The 11,931-nt window shown below is 54.0% G+C and overlaps 1 protein-coding gene across 1 annotated transcript in view; it reads left to right on the top strand.

The window, feature by feature from the left end:
* Positions 1-2,389: 2,389 nt before the first annotated feature.
* The window catches only part of LOC144735563 (uncharacterized), a 34,179-nt gene continuing 24,637 nt past the window's right edge, over positions 2,390-11,931 (top strand). Inside the window, exon 1 of the mRNA XM_078618005.1 lies at positions 2,390-2,471. Within this exon, the coding sequence (XP_078474131.1) occupies positions 2,435-2,471 (37 nt within the window). The 5' untranslated portion in view covers positions 2,390-2,434. The remainder of the gene's footprint in view (positions 2,472-11,931) is intronic.

Genomic DNA, 11,931 nt, shown 5'->3' with positions numbered 1-11,931 from the left:
ACCATCACCACCACCACCACCACCATCACCACCACCACCACCACCACCACCAAGAGGAGGGAGTGACCCACACTTTACACCATCACCATCACCACCACCACCATCACCACCACCACCACCACCATCACCACCACCACCATCACCACCAAGAGGAGGGAGTGACCCACACTTTACACCACCACCACCATCACCACCACCATCACCACCATCATCATCACCACCACCACCATCACCACCACCACCACCATCACCACCATCACCATCACCACCACCACCACCATCACCACCACCACCATCACCACCAAGAGGAGGGAGTGACCCACACTTAACACCACCACCACCATCACCACCACCATCACCACCACCATCACCATCACCACCACCATCACCACCATCACCACCACCATCACCACCAAGAGGAGGGAGTGACCCACACTTTACACCATCACCATCACCACCACCACCATCACCACCATCACCACCACCACCACCACCATCACCACCACCACCATCACCACCATCACCACCACCACCATCACCACCAAGAGGAGGGAGTGACCCACACTTTACACCATCACCACCATCACCATCACCACCACCATCACCACCATCACCACCACCATCACCACCATCACCACCACCACCATCACCACCAAGAGGAGGGAGTGACCCACACTTTACACCATCACCACCATCACCATCACCACCACCATCACCACCATCACCACCACCATCACCACCACCACCAGGTGGCTGGGATTGCGATTCTCGTCTTGGCCGGCTTCTTGCCGCTCTCTTGCGAGAAGCGAGTCCAAGTGGAGAGACACACGGAGACCAGAGACAGAGACACACACAGAGACACACAGAAACACGCACAGAGACACACACAGAGACACACAGAGACACACACAGAGACACGCACAGAGACACACATAGAGACAGACAGAGACAGAGACACACACAGAGACACACAGAGACACGCACAGAGACACACACAGAGACACACAGAGACACACACAGAGACACGCACAGAGACACACATAGAGACAGACAGAGACAGAGACACACACAGAGAGACAGAGACAGACACAGAGACACACACAGACACAGAGACTCACACAGAGGCTCACACAGAGACACACACAGAGACACACAGAGACACACAGAGACACACACAGACACAGAGACTCACACAGAGACTCACACAGAGACACACAGAGACACACACAGAGACACGCACAGAGACACACATAGAGACAGACAGAGACAGAGACACACACAGAGAGACAGAGACAGACACAGAGACACACACAGAGACTCTCACAGAGACACACACAGAGACACACAGAGACACACACAGAGACACACACAGACACAGAGACTCACACAGAGACACACACAGAGAGACAGAGACAGACACAGAGACACACACAGACACAGAGACTCACACAGAGACTCACACAGAGACACACACAGAGACACACAGAGACACACACAGAGACACGCACAGAGACACACAGAGACACACACAGAGACACGCACAGAGACACACATAGAGACAGACAGAGACAGACAGAGACACACACACAGAGAGAGACACAGAGACACACAGAGACAGAGACAGCAAGAGAGACACAGAGACGCACAGAGACAGAGAGAGACACAGAGACAGGGAGTGAGACACAGAGACACGAAGGTAAGAATACAAGGACACCAGAGTGAGACACGGAGTGAGACATAGACACGGAGACAGTTGTCTGTCTCTGTGTGTCTCTGTGTGTCTCTTTCCGTGTCTGTGTCTCTCTGTGTCTGTCTCTGTGTCTGTCTTAGTGTGTGTGTCTCTCTCTCTGTGTGTCTCTGTGTGTGTCTCTCTGTCTGTGTCTCTGTTTGTGTCTCTGTGTGTGTCTGTGTGTATCTGTGTGTCTCTCTGTATGTGTCTCTGTGTGTCTCTGTGTGTGTCTCTGTGAGTCTGTGTGTGTGTCTCTGTGTGAGTCTCTGTGTGTGTCTATGTGTGTGTCTCTGTGTGTGTCTCTGTGTCTCTCTGTGTGGGTGTCTCTGTGTGTCTCTCTGTGTGTCTCTGTGTGTCTCTCTGTGTGAGTCTCTGTGTGTCTCTGTGTGAGTCTCTGTGTGTGTCTCTGTGTGTGTCTCTGTGTCTCTCTGTGTGTCTCTGTGTGTCTCTCTGTTTGTGTCTCTGTGTGTCTCTGTGTGTGTGTCTCTGTCTGTGTCTCTGTGTGTCTCTGTGTGTCTTTATGTGTGTGTCTCTGTGTGAGTCTCTGTGTGTGTGTGTCTCTGTGTGTGTCTCTGTGTGAGTCTCTGTGTGTGTCTCTGTGTGAGTCTCTGTATCTCCGCGTGTGTATTCAGAGTGCACTTGCCCCCAGAGTCTGGTCAAGGCTACACAGGGGACCTTTGTCTTTGTGCGAGTCAAGCCGGAGACATGAAAGAAGAGGCACACGTGAAGATTGAAGCAGAACGTGAGACCCACAGACTCACACAGAGACCCACAGACTCACACAGAGACCCACAGACTCACACAGAGACCCACAGACTCACACAGAGACCCACAGACTCACACAGAGACCCACAGACTCACACAGAGACCCACAGACTCACACAGAGACCCACAGACTCACACAGAGACCCACAGACTCACACAGAGACCCACAGACTCACACAGAGACCCACAGACTCACACAGAGACCCACAGACTCACACAGAGACCCACAGACTCACACAGAGACCCACAGACTCACACAGAGACCCACAGACTCACACAGAGACCCACAGACTCACACAGAGACCCACAGACTCACACAGAGACCCACAGACTCACACAGAGACCCACAGACTCACACAGAGACCCACAGACTCACACAGAGACACACAGACTCACACAGAGACACACAGACTCACACAGAGACCCACAGACTCACACAGAGACCCACAGACTCACACAGAGACCCACAGACTCACACAGAGACCCACAGACTCACAGAGAGACCCACAGACTCGCACAGAGACCCACAGACTCACACAGAGACCCACAGACTCACACAGAGACCCACAGACTCACAGAGACCCACAGACTCACACAGAGACCCACAGACTCACACAGAGACCCACAGACTCACACAGAGACCCACAGACTCACAGAGAGACCCACAGACTCACACAGAGACCCACAGACTCACACAGACCCACAGACTCACACAGAGACCCACAGACTCGCACAGAGACCCACAGACTCACACAGAGACCCACAGACTCACACAGAGACCCACAGACTCACACAGAGACCCACAGACTCACACAGAGACCCACAGACTCACACAGAGACCCACAGACTCACACAGAGACCCACAGACTCACCACACAGAGACCCACAGACGCACACAGAGACCCACAGACTCACACAGAGACCCACAGACTCACACAGAGACCCACAGACTCGCACAGAGACCCACAGACTCACACAGAGACCCACAGACTCACACAGAGACCCACAGACTCACACAGAGACCCACAGACTCACAGAGAGACCCACAGACTCACAAAGAGACCCACAGACTCACAGAGAGACCCACAGACTCACACAAAGACACACAGACTCACACAGAGACCCACAGACTCGCACAGAGACCCACAGACTCGCACAGAGACCCACAGACTCACACAGAGACCCACAGACTCACACAGAGACCCACAGACTCACACAGACCCACAGACTCACAGAGAGACCCACAGACTCACACAGAGACCCACAGACTCACAGAGAGACCCACAGACTCACACAGAGACACACAGACTCACACAGAGACCCACAGACTCACAGAGAGACCCACAGACTCACACAGAGACCCACAGACTCACAGAGAGACCCACAGACTCACACAGAGAGCCATAGACTCACACAGAGACCCACAGACTCACACAGAGACCCACAGACTCACACAGAGACCCACAGACTCACACAGAGACCCACAGACTCACACAGAGACCCACAGACTCACACAGAGACCCACAGACTCACACAGAGACCCACAGACTCACACAGAGACCCACAGACTCACACAGAGACCCACAGACTCACAAAGAGACCCACAGACTCACACAGACCCACAGACTCACACAGAGACCCACAGACTCACACAGAGACCCACAGACTCGCACAGAGACCCACAGACTCACACAGAGGCCCACAGACTCACACAGAGACCCACAGACTCACACAGAGACCCACAGACTCACCACACAGAGACCCACAGACTCACACAGAGACCCACAGACTCACACAGAGACCCACAGACTCACACAGAGACCCACAGACTCACACAGAGACCCACAGACTCACACAGAGACCCACAGACTCACACAGAGACCCACAGACTCACACAGAGACCCACAGACTCACACAGAGACCCACAGACTCACAGAGAGACCCACAGACTCACACAGAGACCCACAGACTCACAGAGAGACCCACAGACTCACACAGAGACCCACAGACTCACACAGAGACCCACAGACTCACACAGAGACCCACAGACTCACAGAGAGACCCACAGACTCACACAGAGACCCACAGACTCACACAGAGAGCCATAGACTCACACAGAGACCCACAGACTCACACAGAGACCCACAGACTCACACAGAGACCCACAGACTCACACAGAGACCCACAGACTCACACACAGACCCACAGACTCACAGAGAGACCCACAGACTCACACAGACACCCACAGACTCACAGAGAGACCCACAGACTCACACAGAGACCCACAGACTCACACAGAGACCCACAGACTCACACAGAGACCCACAGACTCACAGAGAGACCCACAGACTCACACAGAGACCCACAGACTCACACAGAGACCCACAGACTCACACAGAGACCCACAGACTCACAGAGAGACCCACAGACTCACACAGAGACCCACAGACTCACAGAGAGACCCACAGACTCACACAGAGACACACAGACTCACACAGAGACCCACAGACTCACAGAGAGACCCACAGACTCACACAGAGACCCACAGACTCACAGAGAGACCCACAGACTCACACAGAGAGCCATAGACTCACACAGAGACCCACAGACTCACACAGAGACCCACAGACTCACACAGAGACCCACAGACTCACACAGAGACCCACAGACTCACACAGAGACCCACAGACTCACACAGAGACCCACAGACTCACACAGAGACCCACAGACTCACACAGAGACCCACAGACTCACACAGAGACCCACAGACTCACACAGAGACCCACAGACTCACACAGACCCACAGACTCACACAGAGACCCACAGACTCACACAGAGACCCACAGACTCGCACAGAGACCCACAGACTCACACAGAGGCCCACAGACTCACACAGAGACCCACAGACTCACACAGAGACCCACAGACTCACCACACAGAGACCCACAGACTCACACAGAGACCCACAGACTCACACAGAGACCCACAGACTCACACAGAGACCCACAGACTCACACAGAGACCCACAGACTCACACAGAGACCCACAGACTCACACAGAGACCCACAGACTCACACAGAGACCCACAGACTCACACAGAGACCCACAGACTCACACAGAGACCCACAGACTCACAGAGAGACCCACAGACTCACACAGAGACCCACAGACTCACAGAGAGACCCACAGACTCACACAGAGACCCACAGACTCACACAGAGACCCACAGACTCACACAGAGACCCACAGACTCACAGAGAGACCCACAGACTCACACAGAGACCCACAGACTCACACAGAGAGCCATAGACTCACACAGAGACCCACAGACTCACACAGAGACCCACAGACTCACACAGAGACCCACAGACTCACACAGAGACCCACAGACTCACACACAGACCCACAGACTCACAGAGAGACACACAGACTCACACAGAGACCCACAGACTCACACAGAGACCCATAGATTCACACAGAGACCCACAGACTCACCACACAGAGACCCACAGACTCACACAGAGACCCATAGACTCACACCACAGAGACCCACAGACTCACACAGAGACCCACAGACTCACACAGAGACCCACAGACTCACACAGAGACCCACAGACTCACACAGAGACCCACAGACTCACACAGAGACCCACAGACTCACACAGAGACCCACAGACTCACAGAGAGACCCACAGACTCACACAGAGACCCACAGACTCACAGAGAGACCCACAGACTCACACAGAGACCCACAGACTCACACAGAGACCCACAGACTCACACAGAGACCCACAGACTCACAGAGAGACCCACAGACTCACACAGAGACCCACAGACTCACACAGAGAGCCATAGACTCACACAGAGACCCACAGACTCACACAGAGACCCACAGACTCACACAGAGACCCACAGACTCACACAGAGACCCACAGACTCACACACAGACCCACAGACTCACAGAGAGACCCACAGACTCACACAGACACCCACAGACTCACAGAGAGACCCACAGACTCACAGAGAGACCCACAGACTCACACAGAGACACACAGACTCACACAGAGACCCACAGACTCACACAGAGACCCATAGATTCACACAGAGACCCACAGACTCACCACACAGAGACCCACAGACTCACACAGAGACCCATAGACTCACACCACAGAGACTCATAGACTCACACAGAGACCCACAGACTCACACAGAGACCCACAGACTCACACAGAGACCCACAGACTCACACAGAGACCCACAGACTCACACAGAGACCCACAGACTCACACAGAGACCCACAGACTCACACAGAGACCCACAGACTCACACAGAGACCCACAGACTCACACAGAGACCCACAGACTCACACAGAGACTCACAGACTCACACAGAGACCCACAGACTCACACAGAGACCCACAGACTCACACAGAGACCCACAGACTCACCACACAGAGACCCACAGACTCACACAGAGACCCACAGACTCACACAGAGACCCACAGACTCACCACACAGAGACCCACAGACTCACACAGAGACCCACAGACTCACACAGAGACCCACAGACTCACACAGAGACCCACAGACTCACAGAGAGACCCACAGACTCACACAGAGACCCACAGACTCACAGAGAGACCCACAGACTCACACAGAGACCCACAGACTCACACAGAGACCCATAGACTCACACAGAGACCCACAGACTCACACAGAGACCCACAGACTCACACAGAGACCCACAGACTCACACAGAGACCCACAGACTCACAGAGAGACCCACAGACTCACACAGAGACCCACAGACTCACAGAGAGACCCACAGACTCACACAGAGACCCACAGACTCACAGAGAGACCCACAGACTCACACAGAGACCCACAGACTCACACAGAGACCCACAGACTCACACAGAGACCCACAGACTCACACAGAGACCCACAGACTCACACAGAGACCCACAGACTCACACAGAGACCCACAGACTCACACAGAGACCCACAGACTCACACAGAGACCCACAGACTCACAGAGAGACCCACAGACTCACAGAGAGACCCACAGACTCACACAGAGACCCACAGACTCACACAGAGACCCACAGACTCACACAGATACCCACAGACTCACACAGAGACCCACAGACTCACACAGAGACCCACAGACTCACACAGAGAGCCATAGACTCACACAGAGACCCACAGACTCACACAGAGACCCACAGACTCACACAGAGACCCACAGACTCACACAGAGACCCACCGACTCACACAGAGACCCACAGACTCACAGAGAGACCCACAGACTCACACAGAGACCCACAGACTCACAGAGAGACCCACAGACTCACACAGAGACCCACAGACTCACACAGAGACCCACAGACTCACACAGAGACCCACAGACTCACAGAGAGACCCACAGACTCACACAGAGACACACAGACTCACACAGAGACCCACAGACTCACACAGAGACCCATAGATTCACACAGAGACCCACAGACTCACCACACAGAGACCCACAGACTCACACAGAGACCCATAGACTCACACCACAGAGACTCATAGACTCACACAGAGACCCACAGACTCACACAGAGACCCACAGACTCACACAGAGACCCACAGACTCACACAGAGACCCACAGACTCACACAGAGACCCACAGACTCACACAGAGACCCACAGACTCACACAGAGACCCACAGACTCACACAGAGACCCACAGACTCACACAGAGACTCACAGACTCACACAGAGACCCACAGACTCACACAGAGACCCACAGACTCACACAGAGACCCACAGACTCACCACACAGAGACCCACAGACTCACACAGAGACCCACAGACTCACACAGAGACCCACAGACTCACCACACAGAGACCCACAGACTCACACAGAGACCCACAGACTCACACAGAGACCCATAGACTCACACAGAGACCCACAGACTCACAGAGAGACCCACAGACTCACACAGAGACCCACAGACTCACAGAGAGACCCACAGACTCACACAGAGACCCACAGACTCACACAGAGACCCACAGACTCACACAGAGACCCACAGACTCACACAGAGACCCACAGACTCACACAGAGACCCACAGACTCACACAGAGACCCACAGACTCACAGAGAGACCCACAGACTCACACAGAGACCCACAGACTTACAGAGAGACCCACAGACTCACACAGAGACCCACAGAATCACAGAGAGACCCACAGACTCACACAGAGACCCACAGACTCACACAGAGACCCACAGACTCACACAGAGACCCACAGACTCACACAGAGACCCACAGACTCACACAGAGACCCACAGACTCACACAGAGACCCACAGACTCACACAGAGACCCACAGACTCACACAGAGACCCACAGACTCACACAGAGACCCACAGACTCACAGAGAGACCCACAGACTCACAGAGAGACCCACAGACTCACACAGAGACCCACAGACTCACACAGAGACCCACAGACTCACACAGATACCCACAGACTCACACAGAGACCCACAGACTCACACAGAGACCCACAGACTCACACAGAGAGCCATAGACTCACACAGAGACCCACAGACTCACACAGAGACCCACAGACTCACACAGAGACCCACAGACTCACACAGAGACCCACAGACTCACACAGAGACCCACAGACTCACACAGAGACCCACAGACTCACACAGAGACCCACAGACTCACAGAGAGACCCACAGACTCACACAGAGACCCACAGACTCACACAGAGACCCACAGACTCACACAGAGACCCACAGACTCACACAGAGACCCACAGACTCACACAGAGACCCACAGACTCACACAGAGACCCACAAACTCACACAGAGACCCACAAACTCACACAGAGACCCACAGACTCACACAGAGACCCACAGACTCACACAGAGACCCACAGACTCACACAGAGACCCACAGACTCACACAGAGAACCATACACTCACACAGAGACCCATAGACTCACACAGAGACCCACAGACTCACACAGAGACCCATAGACTCACACAGAGACCCACAGACTCACACAGAGACCCACAGACTCGCACAGAGATCCACAGACTCGCACAGAGACCCACAGACTCGCACAGAGACCCACAGACTCACACAGAGACCCACAGACTCGCACAGAGACCCACAGACTCGCACAGAGACCCACAGACTCGCACAGAGACCCACAGACTCGCACAGAGACCCACAGACTCACACAGAGATCCACAGACTCACACAGAGACCCACAGACTCACACAGAGATCCACAGGGTAAAGTGTGGCTGACTCCCTCCTCTTGTTGTTGACCTACCGTGGAGCTGATCTGCCCACTGACCATCGACTTGTCATCTGTAAGATGCGCCTGCCATTCTTCCACTCCGGTGGTGGGTGTACACCCAGGACCCCATTCAAACCCAAAGTGGCATGGTCTCAGCCAGCTAATGAAAGTTGCGAGAATTTCATCGTCGCTTGCGGCTGAGGTTGGCATCGTCCCCCACTCCTCCTGATGTCGATGGGAAATGGGCGAGGTTCAGGACTGTGGCTCATGCAGCTGCAATGGCTGCTTTGGGTACACGGTCCAGACCTCCCCAGAGACCCTGGCTGACAGAGGAGGTGTTCAGGCTGGCTGAGAAAAAGCGACAGGCCCACTCTCATCGGCTACAGCATCCCATGTCGGAGAATGAGGAGGCCTACCGCAGCCTTCGCTCGGAGGTTCGGAGAGCCGTGAGGCGCTGCAAGGATGGGTAGTGATCGCGGGTTGCTGAGGAGATGGAGTCTGCCTTAATGGCCTGCGATCACAAATCGCTCTTTAATTTTATCAAAAAAGTAACCTGCAGCGCCACACCTATTACCATCATTAGGGGAAAAAACGGTGATCCAATCTCCGACCCCCAGGGACAGGTTTGCAGATTTGCTGAGCATTTCTGTGAGGTCCTGGGGGAGGGGAAATCCCTCAGCCTGGAAAACATCATGGCACAAAGTGGAGATGACCCTGCTGAGGCTGCGGTGCCTCAAATATTGTAAGAAGTCACCCCCTGTGAGTGGCTGGGTGAGGTGCCATCTGTTGAGGAAGTACTGAAGGCGATCCGGAGTCTGAGACCAGGAAAGGCACCAGGCAGAGATGATCTCCCAAGCGAAATGCTGAGGGAGGGTGGCGTTTGTGCACAGACTGCCCTACATGACATCATAACAACAGTCTGGACCACTGGATGGGTTCTGCAGGATTGGAAGAATGCCCTGGTGGTCCCCATCTTTAAGAAGGGGGACCGCACAGACTTTAACAACTACAGGGGCATCTCACTCCTCAGTGTGCCGGGAAAGGTCCTGGCAAGGATTATTCAATATCGCCTTGCTAGGCACGCTGAGGAGAGGCTTGCGGAGCCCCAATGCGGTTTCAGGAAAGGGCGGTCCTGCACAGATGCCATATTTTCTGTCCGTCTGCTACAGCAGAGGTGTAGGGAATTCCAACAAGACTTACATCTCTGCTTTATTGACCTGGTCAAGGCCTATGATACCATCAGTCGGCCTGGGCTCTGGGTTGTTCTTCGTGCTTTCGGAGTCCTTAACCCGTTGCTCACGATCATTAAGGACCTTCGTGATGGTGAGCGGACCCGGGTAAATCTACGTGGCCGGGATTCGGAGCCATTCCCTGTTCACTTTGGGGTGCGACAGAGATGTCCTCTCGCTCCAACATTATTTAACATCTATTTTGACCATGTAGTTCGTGAAGCCTTCAGTAGCTGTACTGGAGGAATTTCCATCTGGTACAGATACAAAGGGAGGCTGATCGATGCCCGGGTGTGGTCAAGGGATGGCTCCCTATTGCTCAACCATGTTACGTATGCCGATGATCTGGTAATTGCTGCTCACTCAGAGGAGGAGTTGGAGGCGCTGCTGCTGAACGTGGAGCGTGCCACTAAGAGCTGGGGCCTTACCATCAGCCCCACCAAAACTAAGCACCTGCCTGGGTATGTTGTACCATCGGACACTCCACCCCCACAACTCCCAATTGGTGATGGGGCAGTTGTGGAGAGAGTGGAGAGTTTCCCATACCTGGGCAGTGTACTCATGACCGGCTCCGGTTTGACAGCAGAGATCACACTCCGAATCAGTCAAGCGGCATTATCTTTTCATCGGTTGCGTAATGCTGTGTGGAAGCTACCTGGTCTGTTGCTCCACACGAAGCTTCAGGTCTTCTCAGCCACAGTCATTCCCTCCCTTCTCTACGCTCGCGAAACGTGGACCCCCCCCTAATGGAACATCTTCGCCGGTTAGAAACATTTAGGCTGGCCTACCTATGATCCATCCTGGGTTTAACCTGCAGGCTGGATTGTGTGAGGAGCTCACATATCCTTGTAAGATCTGGACAAAGTCCCATCGGTGAGCTCCTCTGGAAGGCAAGGCTGCG

Source organism: Lampetra planeri, chromosome 55 (assembly GCF_965212315.1).
Source record: "Lampetra planeri chromosome 55, kcLamPlan1.2.h2, whole genome shotgun sequence".
Taxonomy (NCBI): domain Eukaryota; kingdom Metazoa; phylum Chordata; class Hyperoartia; order Petromyzontiformes; family Petromyzontidae; genus Lampetra; species Lampetra planeri.
Note: the sequence above shows the minus strand (reverse complement) of the source record. Positions and strands in the feature narration are given on the sequence as shown.